Here is a 15,828-nt window from a genome sequence, read left to right as displayed (position 1 = left end):
CCGCGCCGTGAGCTGCCCCCCCCCCAGCCCTGAGCACCTCCAGGGACGGGGCAGCCGCAGCTCCCCGAGCAGCTCCCCGCCCTCCCGGGAAGGATTTACCCTCCCACCCCCGTCCCGCCCTCCCGGCTCGGGCTGCCGGCCCCGCCCCGCCCGGCGCCGTCCCACGCTCCAGGTGCCCGCGCCGAGCGGAGCCCCGCGCCGCAGCCGCGAGGGGTGGGGCGGTGCGGGGCGGGCGCTGTGGGGTCGCGGCATGGCGCGGGGCAGGCTGCTCCGCTGCCGCCCGGCCCCCTGAGCAGGCGAGGCGAGGCGAGGCGGGCCGGGCCGGGCCGGGCCGGGCCGCGGCTCCGGCTGTGCTCCGGACTCCTGGGCGCCCCCGGGGGGGCGGCCATGTCCGGGGCCATGAAGTTCAACGGGTACCTGAAGGTGCGGATCGGCGAGGCCGTGGGGCTGCAGCCCACCCGCTGGTCGCTCCGCCACTCGCTGTTCCGTAAGGGCTACCAGCTGCTGGACCCCTACGTGACGGTCAGCGTGGACCAGGTGCGCGTGGGGCAGACCAGCACCAAGCAGAAGACCAACAAGCCCACGTACAACGAGGAGTTCTCCGCCACGGTGACCGACGGCCATCAGATCGAGCTGTCCGTCTTCCACGACACCCCCATCGGCTACGATGACTTCGTGGCCAACTGCACCTTGCACTTCCAGGACCTCCTGCGCTCGGCGGGGCACGGCGACAGCTTCGAGGGCTGGGTGAGTGGGGCTGCTGTGAATGAACGGAGGCAGAGCCGGGGCTTGTCCCCGCACGCCCGTGCCGCGGATGCGCGCCGTGCCGCCGTGCATCTCCGCGTGTCGGTGCCGGACTGAAGGGGACACGTATGTGGTGACGGCTGAACGCTGATGCTGAGGACGGCAGTCTCGGCTTTGCGGCTGAGGGCTGTGCAGTCTCCCGAGGGCATTTGTACGTACAGCAAAGTACACCTGCGCTCACGGGGTTACCGGCCTGCCTTCCCTCGTGGCCGTGCACGCGGAGACGTGGATGCATGCGTGTATTTCTGCTGGGATCTACACCTGCTTGCACAGTTGTTTGCTGCGTGCCTTTCCAGCAGAACGGCAGGACCCATCCTGCATGCGCTATTTACACCGCTGTACTGCTTGAACACGGTTTCACTTAAGGTTAATTTTAGGCTATTTCCACATCACTTGTATCCAGCCCAGAGAATCAGTTATGTTTTAGTCGTGATGGTGAGTGAGAGGAGAAGGACAGGCTCTGAAGTTGTGCCTTTGTTTCTTGTGCTTTATTGCAGGAGGAAATGAACACATAGATTCAAACTGTAGTTTGCTCCTAAGTGTTAAGCTCAAAAGAAATACATAACTTTTTTCTGTGGGCAGAGAATGTGCAGAAAAACACAGCACTGCAGAAGTTAATACAGGTATTAGTGCTTAAGTACCAGGAAGCTCAGCCCGTGTGGTCAGGTAACCACCACAATAAAATCAGGCAGGGAGGAAAGAGCTGACAGCAGAGAGCTGATAGGTGTCTGCATGGCATGGCTGGGACAGTGCTGGTGCTTTCAGTTCTCAGCTGCTGCCTGTGACTCAGGTGTGAAGCTGCATCTCTGGGGTGACTACCAGGAAACACATTCCAGTTGCAAGAGCACTAATATTGGTGCTGCTTATTTATTTATTTTCATTGTTATTCTTAGGTACCATGTTCTTAGGGCTTAGCCCAGTGGGTGTGTACTGAGCTTCCCAGGTTGTGCTGTTGGAGAGAAATTGTCCCTGTGACTTGTGATAAAATGGTTTATGTGTGGCCAGATCCCTGTGGGACTGAGCAGTGGAACACGCTCAGGACATAGGCTTGTGGTTTTGAGGGTTTTCTTCCTGTTTGATTTTTGGGAGTGTTTCCTATTTGCTGCTGAGAGAGCCCTTAGCCCCTTGGAGTGCTGGAGTCCTGACTGCGGTGGGTTTGGGCTGCCCTGTTGTGGGGTGGTGGCCTTATTTACACTACCAAAATATAACGTTGCCTGTGATGTGGATGTGTGCGTCCAGAAGTCCACCGCTTCTTTCCTTCCTCACATCCCATAGATGTTGGGTTTTAGGTTAGGTGCTGCATGTGGCCTGCCAAGCAGTTTCAAGTTCTCAGTTAGTGTTGGATTGGTGTGTGTCCTATGAACTCCTGTATCAGTGAGCTGAGAGGTGCAATGGGGTGGGAAGTCGGTGTCTTAAGCATCAGTTTACATCGGTCTATAGTTTGTCTGGGTAGTAGACAGAGGTGAAGAACTGCTTCTGTCTTTCCAGTTAGCATCCAAAATGTGCAACTGCTGTGGATTTAGTGGGGAGGGTGAGCAAGTGTTTGTCTTCTGTGTCCCTTTTTCCTCCTGTCCTTTTTGACGTGCTCTGCTAGATTCTTGCATAGCGTGCAGCCAGGATCGCATGATGACAATGGGAACAGCATCTTGCCCTGATAATTTAATATGTCTTGATAAATCCAGCAAGGCTGGGTTTTCTGCAGCCTGAAGGATAGGAAGTGCTGCCCTGTATGAACACAAGGTGCACGAGCTGCTGGCATGAGAAAAGGCACCGCAAAGGTTTGAAGATGATCTGCAACATCTCCACACTGAAATCCCACGTGCTGCCCTTTTTCCAACCCCTAAACAAAAGCATGTATATTGTTTCAGGCAAGGAAGGAAAGGAATTAAGTGAGGGGAAAACTGGTGAGAGTTTAACCTGGCTTATACTTAGCTGTATGTAAAAATCACAATGATAGCAGTTAATTTTTTTTTCCCTAAACTTACATAGTCCTTCAATACAAAATCGTTGAGAAACAGTGATAAGGAATGCCCTGGGGGATAGAGCATCCCGGATTGTTTAAGTATCCTGACAGGAACTGAAGGCAGAGAAGAGCTGGTAAGATGTTTGAATTGATGGTATATGGGAGGGAAGAAAGGAATGTTTGCTGGTTTTTGTTTTGGTTTGAAATGTAATGTTTATGTTCACTTTTCAGAGAAGCTGCAAGGACAGGGATGTATTGGTAAACACCAAGCACATTTGCATTGATACAGCCATGCAGTTCAGGGCAGCTGGAGGAAGGGAGAGGGAAGCAAGAGACATCTGGGGACTACCTGGGACAGTCCCCCAACCAACATACTGCCCAGCCCTCAGGCTCTTGTTCTTCTGTTGATCAGTGTGGGTTTTCTTCTGTAGGGGAAAATAGTGATTGGTTGCATTATTCAATGCCAGCTCTTTGTTAGAGATAATAGGAAGTGTCAGAGAGAAGCAGGTAGGAGAAACTGCAGAGCTCTTGGTCCAGAGGAGGGCCACTAAAATGATCAGAGTGCTGGAGCACTTCTATGAGGAAAGGTTGAGGGAACTGGGCTTGTTTAGCTTGGAGAAGACTGGGGAGACCTCGTTGTGGCCTTCCAGAACTTGAAGGGAGTGTATAAACGTGAGGGGGAATGATTGTTTACATGGGTAGACAGTGATAGGACAAGGGGGAATGGTTTTAAAGGGGAGATTTAGGTTGGGTGTTAGGAGGAAGGTTTTCACACAGAGGGTGGTGATGCACTGGAACAGGTTGCCCAGAGAGGCTGAGGATGCCCCATCCCTGGAGGCACTCAAGGCCAGGCTGGATGTGGCTCTGGCAGCCTGCTCTAGTGGTTGGTGACCCTGCACATGGCAGGGGGGTTGAAACTGGGTGATCTTTGATGTCCTTTTCAACCCAGGCCATTCTATGATTCTATCACTTGGTGTGTAAACGTTGGTGCTTCCCTGGTGACTTGCAGGTGCATCACTGCAATTATCACCCCAACCGTTTATGCACATGAGTCAGTGTATGGGCATGAATCGTCTCCTCAGTAATGCTCGAGTCATCCCACTCAGTACTGGACAGGGGACTGTGGTCATACTTTGCGTTAAAATCCATATTCTGTAGACTGTCTGAAAATACCTTTTTCTTCTCACCATTTGGATTGTTTTCTGAAGTTCTTTTATGAAACAAATTACCACAGTCAGAATGTACTTTTTAATTTTTGTGTTAGTTGGTCAAACGCCTTTGGCAAACTTCCCACAAATCAAATCTGTGAGAGCTTATTCACCTCAAGGCCCCGCTCTCCATTTCCCATTATTTTACATGTACCGGCTGGATGGCAGCGCAGTACTTTTCGGTAGTATTGTCAGCTGAATGCCATCTTGCCTTGAGCAGGCTGTGGCACAGCTGACATGGGCGAGCTCCCTGGTGCCATGGTTTTTCAGGTGGGCGGTTTCCTGTGGATCAGTGGGTGTGAAATAGTGCAAACCTGAATGGTGGCATTTTACACAGCTGCACATGACCCTGCCAGGTGCAAGTAGTAGAGAATTCAGCTGGTACTGCCTGTAAGCAGTGAAGTTGTGATTTACAGCAGGAGTTAAACCTCTTTCTTCAAGCATTTATTTAATTTAGCACGTACTAAGATCTTTTTACTCCTTTAGAAGGTAATTTCTCCTCTTTTTACTGTCTTCAAGGACCGTGTAGGAAACATCAGTGAGACAACGAATAATTTGGAGTACTGAGTTATTGAAAAAGAGACTTGCAATATGCAGAGTTACTCCTATGAGGTTTACATAGTAGCTGAACTCATTTTTAAGCTTGGAGAGGCACTATTTATGAAAGATAGTGAACGGCATTGGGAATGATTTAATTATGACTGAAAAAATGGTTAGTCTGTGGGTAGATGTGTAATTTCGAACGGGGAGTTAAAATTAAACCTTCTGTGACTCAATCTTGAAATAGCAAATTATCGCAGTACACTGAAGGAAATTAGATAACAGATGGACTATTAGATTAATGAGCCAATTGCGACTTCCTGATGAGCTCGTTCCCATGTGCTCGTTTGAGAGCTGCTAGATTTGTTTGCAGGAAGAGATTAAAACAAATAATCCCCATACGTTGCTTAACCTGAACTCCTTCAGCTGTACTTTTTTCCTGTGATTTTTCCGTTCTTAAAGCAGAAAGAATAGTGTTTTAGCCATTCATTTGTATGCAGTCGTACTTAGAGAAGGTGGTGGTGAAGAGCTGAAGGAGAACATGACTTCCTCCCTCGAGCGCTACGACCTCAGCAGGGTGCTGGGGTGTGGTGGGCCAAATGCTGTAGGGTTTGCAGCTCCCACTTTGCTGCAGTGTTCTCCAGGTGGACAAAACTGGCATCAGGAAGCCAGAATATCTTGTAGTCATTGACAGTGGATTTTGTGATGTACATGGTCTCTGAATTTTCTGAGCTTGCTTCACATGGAGATTTGAAGAGAATGATGCGACTGCTGAGCAGAATGTCAGATGAGGCTGTCTGAGTTCAAAAAGAGGATTGTGCTTCTTACCTGTCTCTGTCAGCTCATCTATGGGACGGACTGCACCTTATGCAGCTGGCATAAATGGGTTCTCCATCCATAAGCACGAAGAGCAGTAGCATTTTGTTTGTGATTTCCCATTTCCATGCACGCAGTGGAGATCTCTGACAGCTGTTCTGCACATAAATGACAAAACAGGCTTCAGTAAACTGAGCTCCATCTCCTTTTTGTGTTAAGTCTTGTGTTTGTAATGGTGATCACTGATAGGCAGTTACATAGTTGAATAGGAACAGTGGAGAGACAAGCCCATTGCAAGAAGATGGTTCTTGAGGGCTATCAGAGTTTCAACTTGTCTCTTTCTTTTGGCAGATAGCTGTACTCTATATGAGCAAACCCTTCAAAGCACCAGTCCAGTGCACCAAGATACCTGAACGTGCCTTGCAGCCTAAAACAAGGATTGTGAAATCTAAAGAAAGAAAAACTGTTGCTGTTTGTCAGGTGCTTACATAAACCTGGCTTGTGTTGTTAGCAGCTTTGCTGATTGAGGCAGGTGAGAAAGAACAAAAGTGGTTGTATTGTGATGGGCTGCAAGTTTGCTGCCCTGTTTCAGCATCAGAGATTGAGAAGAGCTACTCCTTTATTTCTCTCATCCACTAAGTCCTCCATAGGACAAAGCCTGTCTGACAGCTGTGAGCATCCTTGGAGAATGCAGGTATTCTGCTTGAGAGGTTTTTTTTTCCATCTTTTTTTTAATTTGCTTTGTTTCTTTCCACTTAAGGAAGTCTGAGGCTGGAAAGGTTTGGTCAAACCATGAGGAAATCCAGTTTCCAGTGATGGGTGTCACTAGGATGCCAGCATGTGTCTGTAGGACCGGCGGCTGTGCCCTGAATTAGTGTTGGATACAGCAGGACACTGAGTTCTCACCTTAATTCAGCCAGGTGCCTGTTGCTGCCATGGCTGGAGTAGGGAAGGGTTCTGGGAGTTCAGAGAGGAGCCTGCCTTCCTGCCCTGCCCTCCTGGTTGGGAGCTCATGCCTTCCTACCACCCAAGGCTTTCTGTAACTGTCTGCGGAGCCCTTGCTCGTTTGCTGGCTCGTGGTGGGGTGCAGGGCCACTTGTGGAGGTGGAGAAGTGAGGCTGAGATGGCAGCATGAGCACTCTGAGCACCACAGGAAGCTTCTGTCCCTGCTCTGTGCAGCCTCTGCTGCGTGCACTGGTGAGGGGAGCTTGGCTTCTTTGCTTGCTTTTTATTTTTAGCTTTTACCACAGGTCTTTCTGTTAAAATGTGTTTCATCCAGGCCATCTAAGGCTTTCTGTTTTGAGTATTTTCTGGGTAATGATTTGGTTCCTAGCCATTTTGAGCTTATAGGCAGTAAACCTCCACAGAAAATATTGTCAAGGGGGCTGTTCAAGCTATTGAAATGCCATTAAAAAGTCTACTGATTTACAGTGTAATTCACTATGAAAGCGTATCCTTTACTGAACTGAGTAAGACTCCCACCCTTCCTTTGCAGCCTTTGAGAGCTCCTTTGATGTTTTAGGATGATTGTAGCTATTGTGCTTTGCTAAAACAATCAAGAAGTCAGGGACCTCTTATGTAACCTCGGTGGGGGGCATGGAAAAGACAAGCAGAATTGTTGCTGGCAGCTTTGTAAAGGATTCTGCGTCAGGCATCACACCTTCTTGCCTGCAACATCTCACCCTATTTAGGCGAGCAGTTAATATATGTCAAACCACACTGTAGGCTTCGTTTCTTCTGGAGACAGTGAGCAATTTTATTTAGTTTGCTTATTCCACCCCTGCACTGTCTGTGTGGCTGTAGTGAACCAGGCTGGAGCCCTGGGGAGCACCTGGCTTGGTGTCCTGAGGGCAGCCAACCTGCAGCCCATCAGCACTTGTTCCTCTCCTGAGCCATTGCCCTTGGTTGATACTAGGAGCCATGTCTGATTATGAGGGAAAGGCTTGTTTTCTAATTATATCTGAGATAGCAAATGCACATCCAAAACAAAGTGCCACCCAAAGCATCCAATTAATGTTGCTCAACCACTTAGTGTTAGCCGGACAAACGACTTAAACTTCTGCAGTACCTTTTTTTTTGTTGTTCGACATCATGAAATGTTCTGCTCACTCAGGGGAGTCAATTGCTGAGGAAACCATCCTGCTCTGTTTCTAAAGGCAGTGCCATGAGCTGGCACAGCTGCCCTGGGAGTGGGGAGGGTCACCGTCCCTGGAGGTGTTCAAGAACAGCAGAGATGTGGCCCTGAGGGACGTGGTCAGTGGGCACGGTGGGGATGGGTTGGGCTTGGAGGTCTTTTCCAACCTTAGTGATCTGTGATTCCACAATTCTATAAACTGATAAAAGCCAAGTTTAGTGGCATTAGCACAGTGCTGCGTGAGACTGAACTTATCTGGGCAGCTGTGGCACTGCTGATAGTGTTAAAATCTGAGTGACTGCTCTGGGCCCAAGGTGACGGGAAAAATGCATTAGGCATTGCTGCCTGTAGGCCTGCACCCGTCACGGTATCCACTGCAGCTGGGGGTGCCCGATGGGTGTGTGCCAGACCTCGGTGGCAGATGAATTGTGTCTTTGAGGGCAGCCTTACAAACAGATGAAGACCAGCCTAGGAAGTCTGTGAGCCTCAGTACAGGGCTAAACACGGGACCTGTTTGCAACAGGAGCTCAGCTTTTCTGCTAACCTCCCTTGACACTGTGTGCAAATCATTTCTGCGTGCCTTTACAGTGTGTGGACCTGCCCCTCGGGCTGGTGCAGCTCCTACTAGAGTTCAGGTACACAGGTATAGCTACCCACCTGCTTTGCCAACACTAAAAAATGTTGGCAGAATGAAAGGGAGGGGAGCGTGAACCTGGAGATGACACTACGTAAAACCTTTTCCTTGGCATACAGCTATTAAGTTTCCTAAGTATGGAGTTTCATTAGGTAGCTGTGTTTGAGGCAGTGGCAGGGCAGCAGCTCTGCAGGTTTCCTTCCACTGAGCGGACAGGAGATGGAGTGCTGGTGTGTAGACAGAAGGTGGGTGGTGGTAACTGACAGCAGTTTGTGAGGTGAGAGAGTTATTCCATTTTTATTTTTATTGTAGCTAGCAAGACAATGCTGGCATAGGCCTTAGTGGAAATCATTTGACCTTTTGTTTATTTTTAATTTCTTGCAATATGTGTATTTCTGTCAAAGGAAGGAAGGGGAGGAAAATATGTCCATAGCGGACAGGAGTGCTGCATGTCTGCTGTGTCTTATTTATTTAAGATAAAATGATTTGCAGTGCAAAATCACTTGGCAGATGAGCAGAGCCCTATAACCGCTCTGATGCAGGTTAGTCAGGGAGAGGATGTGAACACCATGACATGTGTCTGTTGTATTGCAGGGCATCACAGCTAATAGTAAGAATTGTACTGACAGACAACCTGCGTCCAAGAGGTTGGAGATTTGAGATGGTAGTTCCATGTTGAATGCAGCTTTTCCTGCCTTTCTCTGCTGTGTTTAGCATCAGCCATCTTCAAGGGCAGGATTTTGACTGTCAGCTGGTCTGATTTTGTCTGGAACTGCAGCTCATTCCTTCCTGTAGCACTTCTGATTTAGCCCTCTCTCTGGCCTGTTCTGTGGTTTCTGTTTTTCCTTCACTTGTTTGTTGTTGTTTTCTTGGCAGTTTGTCATTAGTCTCCATTTTGGGCTAGTACTGCACTTTGCATTTCTCTCATGACTAAATTCAATTTTATCCTGTCACGTAAGCAAGATGTCACTTGTAAATTGAACTGTTCACGTAATCCATCTCCGTTTGCTTTTGTGTCTTAGTCCTCATACAGTAGCAAATGGAGTCTTAGTTTGCAAGTCTTTTTTTTAATTGCTTTTGGATATGAAATATTTGCAGTCGTTCAGTAGATTTGACTAGGACCCAGTCGTAGTTGTGCTGAGTGCTGTAGGTATGAAGCAGACAGAAGGATGGCTTGGGATTGTGTCAGGTCTCTGGAGCTGCTGGCTCTGCTGCCTGCACAGGAAGGTGAGTGACAGTTTTACTAGGTCACTGAAAATGAGCGTGGGATGGCTGCACTCCTAAGAGCTTTTATCTGACAGAACAATTGCAACAATGTGCTGTCTTTGATAGTATAAAAGTTGTCTTGTAAGTACAAGCGAGTTAATCTCTAGTGTACTCTCTCCATCCAGACTAGTCAATACGCTCATTCTGTATTAAATATATTCAGTTCTGCATTGAGTTGGTTCAGAATAAGGATCAAGAATGACTGGTAAAGGACTAGCTCATCCTGTTGAATTCTTACTTGGTCCTGTATTTATTTCCCTTTGCAAACAAGGCCATACAACTTGTCCAGATTTTGCCCAGGACTGAGGAAAAGAGGAAAAGCGAGCTGATCTAAGTAGTGCAGTCTGGGGAGTGATTCACTGAGTGCTTTCCTGTATCTCGTATCTTTTAATTTTCATTAGATTTAAATGCTTTAAATCTGGAGAAGAGAGAGCAAGGTCTTTTTAGAATCATAGAATCACTGAGGTTGGAAAAGACCTACAAGATCATCCAGTCCAACCGTCCACCTATCACCAGTCATTCTCACTCAAATCTGTGTTCAGGGAAGGCCAGGAGTTGGGCCACAAACTGTTGCACTCTCTGAATCTGCTCTCTGTATCTCACTTCTTTCAGGTGTCTATTCTAAATAACATATAAGTAAATGAAAACCATCTTCCTCCTTTCTCATTTGTTGCAAAGTGTTAGTTTATAAAAACTTCCCATTTTTTGGTGAGATTTCAGTAGAAGGCTGGTGTGCTCCACTGCTTTTGCTTGCTGGGTTTACATCCCAATAGCATCGACGGAACTACGCTGCCTGCTTTGCACCAGTGTAATTGGGAGAACTGGGCATACATTCCTTCTTCCTGTGTGCAAGAAAGATTTATGATGGCTGGTTATACATTATTTACTGAGCACAATGTGCTCATAGAGCTCTGAGAAAGGAGAAACTGGCTTCTGTGCCATGAGTTTATTATCTAGGTCATTCACAGACCGAGGCATCAAACATTAATATATTCAATGAGAATTTATTCTGTAAGGCAGCTTGTGGCTAAGCTTGGAAGCAATGTCATCGTGTGAGGAAGATGCCCCTGTGTGGTCCAAATATATGGTGGGGTTTCTTGTCAAAGCTACGAAGTTGGAATGTGCTGCAGCTTTTATCTAGGACAAAATCTACAGTGGTGTCAAATGCGTGGGGTGATCAGCCACCTCCTGACAGGCTTCTCTCTAGAAGCATTGCTGATTGTCATCATTTTGCAAGACTGAGCCCTGAAGTTAGCTCTTTGTTATCTGTTTGCTTTATAACAGAAAATCAGAATGCGGGAGCTCTGCATGCTCCTGCAAGAGTTGTTCACCAGATGGGTTTGTGAGAGCAGTGACTTAACGGTCACTGATTTTAGGCTCATTTCCAACAGGTTTCCTACCTTAAACTTTCCAGCCTCTTGTTTGTGGAGGGAATTCATGATGTGACAGCTCACAGATCTGCCCTAAGAAAAATGCTGTTTTATTAAGTCTTAAAGTAGTGAGATGTAATTGTGAGGGTTTAGTAGCTATGATACAAGCAACAAGCCTGTATTGTTCTTGGCTTGGAACAAAGCTGTTTAGAAACCCACCTAGGATAAGATAAGCCGTCTTTCTCAATGAATATAACCCATCAGTACGTAATGCTAGGAAGTCATTCTGACCAGATTTTCCCATAATTATCTAAAGGAACATTTAGCCTGTCTTGCCAATAAAGGTAACAGACAGCTGTCTCCCATCTTCCTTTCTATGAAGAAACATGCTTCACCTAACTAACTCTGGAGTGTCCGACAGGCTCAGGAATAAAGCATCAGCAGTGCGGGCTATGTTGCACGTACAGAATGGCTCTCAGCCTCTTGCAGGCAGAACATGTTCATGCACTAGCTAATAACAAAACCCTTCTCATCTGGGTGAAAGCTTGCAAAGTTATCCAGACTGGAGATGAGTTTTGCATCTAGTCATGATGGAGCAGGGCTGGAACTTAAGAGCTCTGGCAGCTTGTACAGGGCAGATGTAAGAGGGTACCCGGTGGGGTTTTGTGCTCTTGGGCCCCAGGAGAGGTGGAGCACTTCCTGCTCATGTCACTGCTTCTCACCCACCCAACTCCACAGCCCTGCGTGGTGGAGAAAGCATCAGCCAAAAGCGGAGTGAGCTGATGCAGTGGGCTGTGAGCTGTGGTTTTGGAGACATGTGAAAGCAGAGTCCATTCTGCTGCTGCAGCAGGGTGCTGAAGTCCGAAGCAAAAGGGGGGCTGGGGACTGTAATCTCTCATTGATCAAAGCTTGGCACCAAGATGATTTTCCCTGTTAGTGTCTATTGAAGAGCTTGGTTAATTATTTGTTGGTTCTTAATGGCCTGCTGCTGCACCCTTGCACAGGAGCACAGTGCATTGATGCTTGTGGTGTAGAAGTGCCTGTGTGTGTGTGTGTGTGTGTGTGCTGAGAGGTACTCATTTCAGTTCCCATTTAGCACTGTGTCTATCTGGGAGAAATCCCTTTGGCTGGTTGTTGTCTCTCTAGTCACTGCCTTGATGGGTGAAAGACTTAGAGCTAAGAACTTTAGAACTGAAGGATTTTAAAAACCTTAGAGTTAGAATGACTCTGTTGTCAGTAATTAAACTGTGGGGTCGGGGCAGTTTTCTTCCAAAAGAAGGAAAGAGCATTCGAGTTGTTGCAAGTTTTAGCTTTTGTGGAAGTGATCTCGGGGGGCACATGGTGTGACAGTGTAAGTTTGTCATTTCCCTTTGCATTGAGAGAGGGCTATTGTGATTAATACAAGGTTGGTTACGTCTATATATAAAGGAGCTTACTCCGGAGAGAGTTGCTTCAGAGCTGGGTATGCAGTACTCACTCTTTTTAAGCAATATCACTTCTGTTTTTTCCTAATGCTTCAGAAGCTCCTGTTCCTGTTTTGGACATGAAAATAAGGTGAGCAAAGGCCGAGACTTACTGGTTTTAAGCAACCCTTGGTGCCCCTCTGCCCAACTCCTGAAAGATTCTGAAGGAATCTCACTGACCAGAGGAAAGATCCTTAGCATTTTCTCATTGCGAGCTTTGCGGTTCTGTTCATCTGTATTTACATATAGATCTCCAGAAAATGCATAGTTGCCCAAAGCTTCTATTGTACTTATTTTTACCTCTTTTCTCAAAGTGCATTTATCAGCTGTTTCCACAGGAACAGTGCTCTACAATAGACAGTGTTGTGGCTGCTTCGAAGCCGCAGTGAGGACGTGTAGGTGGTAAAAGAGCGCCAGATCTTTCCACCTCTCACTACAAATTTTCCAGTGGGTCAGTGCTTGTTCAGTCTCTGTATCTCCATATCTGAACCCCCACTCTGGTGATTACTGTGTATGTTAATGTCCCAGATGCTTTTCAAGTGCTGCTCAACTGTGAGGGGAATCTTCAGGTTTATAAAAAGCTAAAAGTGATTGTGCAGCTTTGGCAAGGGTGTAGACAGAAGCTCAGTTCAACTTGTTAAGGGTTTCCTCACTGAAGATCAAACTCTGCTTCTGTCATCTTACCTATGGCTCTTTGATAGTGTGCATACTAGCTGAATAGCATCAGGTATTCTCTTTTTTAGAGGATTTCTTTTGTAATAGTTCACTTCATTGGCTGTGTGGCAGTCATTAGAAGGACTGTATCTTTCAATTTCTTCCCTCCCAGGATTTTTACCTGACATGTTGCTTATAAAGAGAAGAGGAACTGTTTGGATTCTCAGCTTTAGGGCTTAGTAAACCTTAAAGAAAGGAAGTTATTTGATTTTGTTTTGAAAGAATATAAATGCTGTCTGGGGGATTTCTGTCCTCAGCTGGTGAAAGCTCTCTGGTTAAGGTTGTAAGACTAAAGTTGATGTGGCTTTTCCTGGAATGAATGCGATTTTACTTTTGGGAATTAAGGCAGGGCGTCCTCCCTCAGCAAGGGATTTTTGTCAGTGGGAAGAGGAGCATAAGGTCCATATTAACTGTGCCACTCAGGTGGGGAAGTGCTTTACTCCAGAGAGGAATTTATATTTTTAAATGTAATATCTAGTGGGCTGATTTTAAAAGCACATGCATTTGTATATGAAGCACGTGGATTGCTGACTGTGGCACAGATAAAATACCAGCTTTTCTGTTCACAAAGGAACAAAATATTTATTAGGGAGGGAATATGATGGCAATTGCTCCAAGGGATGGTCTCCTAATAGAGCCTGTTGCTGTTCTTTGCTTAGCTAGGTTTACCATGTGCTTGGTCTTGCAGCAATCCCCTGGAAATCTCTGTTTGGAGAAAGCAACATCTGTCTGCAGCTTTGCAGAAGTCACTGAATCTGGATGATATTGAGCTTCAGATGCAAATGTGGTCAACATTAATTTGCCATTTTGATTGACTACTCAAAACCACGTTCTGACGCCTTCCTCTGTGGATCCTTTCTGGGTTTCCCTTTTCTACTCCTCTCTTAATCTCCTTTAATCTAAAGTATGTCTTGATCATACTGAGAAATGCTTTCTCATCTTGAAACTGCGCTTTGGAAAGAGAAAAAGGAATATTACAGAAGGGAAATACACGTTGACGTGCTGCTGTTAGATGGTAACGTGCTGCCTGTCAGCTTGCAGTCACACAATGCCCAAGTGCACCCTCCTTCAGATGGCAGCAGATGGCTGGGTCAGCATTTCCCACAGTGATACGGAGCCTCGTCACCCACCCAGGGGCCTCAGGAAGGCTGCTGCTCTTCAGCTCCTTCCCATCTTGACTTGCTTGTTGGAGTCACAGCTATGACTGTATGGTCACAAGTGCATGGTGAGATCATCTCTCCCATGAGGCAGAAGAGGAAAACTGTAATCATAGATGTGATGGGGCTAAAAATTGCCCGGTCTTGGACAGTCTGTCTCTTACTGCAGTGTTTGGCCTCAGGTTTTTCATGCCTGTTGTTTTTTTTTTTTTCCCCTAATACTTTATGTATGAATTCACAAGCTAATCCTTCCCTATGAGGAACCTCATCTATGCACCTTTTTCTTAGCTGCTGCTGTGCAGAAATATTTTATTGCACACCCCCCATGAAACAACAACAGAAAAGCCCCTCTAAAACAGGAAACCAAACATGTAAAGAGAAACCACTATACAAATGGGCACGAGCTAACTTGGCAAAGCAAATGTTGGCAGTGGCCCGTGTCCTTTCTGGGTGTTGTCAGCTGCATTCTGGATCCTAACCAACATTCTTCATGCTGCAGGAAGGCTTGGTGATGACTCTCAGCATTGAGCCTTGTGGGATTAGTGTGCGGACACGGGCAGCAACATCTGGACACCACGAGTGAGGTCATGCCTTCAGGAATGCTGGGGGAGTGCATGCCTTGGCACTCCTTTTTGTACCTTCAGAAATAATCTGATTCATTAAGTGGCCAAAAGTTGCTATTGCTTTTACGTGGTGTTCTGGGATATGTTGTACCAAGCAGATGTTAAACAATCCAATGAACCATGGCTGGGGATGGGAGGGGAGTTTGTGTGCAGTCTAAAATGCTTCTAACCTTCTCCATCTTTCCCTATGGCCCAAGTAGTGTCTCTCCTATATGACAGCACTCTTTTATAGCTTGTTTTCATTCGTTCTGTCTCAGTCATGTTGCTAATAATCTCGCTAAGTGGAATACGGAAGGAGATGTGGTAGATTGCTGGCTGGATATAAAAGTCAGTCTGTAATTGTTTCGGCGGTGAGAAACTGCCAGGTGAGGAGGGAGGAAGTCACTGAAATGAATGCAAAACATGGAAAGAATGGTCAGAGCATAGGTGGTCTTTTCTGTAGTGTCACAGCCCATGCTAGGATCCAGGTCTAGAAATTGCTGTAATTAATCCCTCCCATTCATATCCTCACTAAAGATCAGTAATGGCTTTAAATGGGGATACCTGTCATGGCATCTTTAGTTCTAAAGACTGCCATGCCACTGAGATGTGTAGTTTGAAAAAGGGCAGCTTCTCTTGCACCAAATGAGCAGTTAATTGGTTCTTCTTGACATTTGCGCCTCTGAAGTCAGGTACGTGCTGCTTTCATGGGTGCTCTAGAGCCCTGAGGTTTTGCAGGTCAGAGAGCCTGCTGTGCAGTGTGCTGCGTGAGGCTTTTGAAGACCACAAGCAGTTTCTAGCTCTGCTCATGCCGTTCGCATACATCGCTTTCCGTCTGTGACGCCCACAGTGTAAGGTTCCCCTGGCACCTTGAAGGGCGTTGAGATCTTTGGGTGCAGAGGTGGAGGGTACACATGACTTCTCAGACCCCACTTTGCCCATCAGATGGATGCAGCAGCAGGGAGCCCCCCTGGGTGAAAGCAGGCAATGTGGCCCTATCTGGTGTGGAGGTTCCCTACATGTCTGGGGTTTTGCTTTTGCCAGTGCGGTGTTGTTGCAGCTCTGGAGGTGGGCCTGAGGTCAGTGAGCAATGGTCAGAGCAGAGCTGTTGGCTCTGTGTTCAGCAAATGAAAAGAAACCCAGCTGTGGAGTGTGGG

At 47.0% G+C, this 15,828-nt stretch overlaps 1 protein-coding gene across 1 annotated transcript in view; it reads left to right on the top strand.

The window, feature by feature from the left end:
* The first annotated feature begins 320 nt into the window (after positions 1–320).
* The window catches only part of PRKCH (protein kinase C eta), a 106,670-nt gene continuing 91,162 nt past the window's right edge, over positions 321–15,828 (top strand). Inside the window, exon 1 of the mRNA XM_065747534.1 lies at positions 321–747. Coding sequence (XP_065603606.1) covers positions 388–747 — 360 coding nt within the window. The 5' untranslated portion in view covers positions 321–387. The remainder of the gene's footprint in view (positions 748–15,828) is intronic.

This window comes from Cyrtonyx montezumae, unplaced genomic scaffold (assembly GCF_038088225.1).
Source record: "Cyrtonyx montezumae isolate F1298 unplaced genomic scaffold, pur_monq_1.0 scaffold_10, whole genome shotgun sequence".
Taxonomy (NCBI): domain Eukaryota; kingdom Metazoa; phylum Chordata; class Aves; order Galliformes; family Odontophoridae; genus Cyrtonyx; species Cyrtonyx montezumae.
This window is presented reverse-complemented; position numbering and strand designations above follow the sequence as displayed.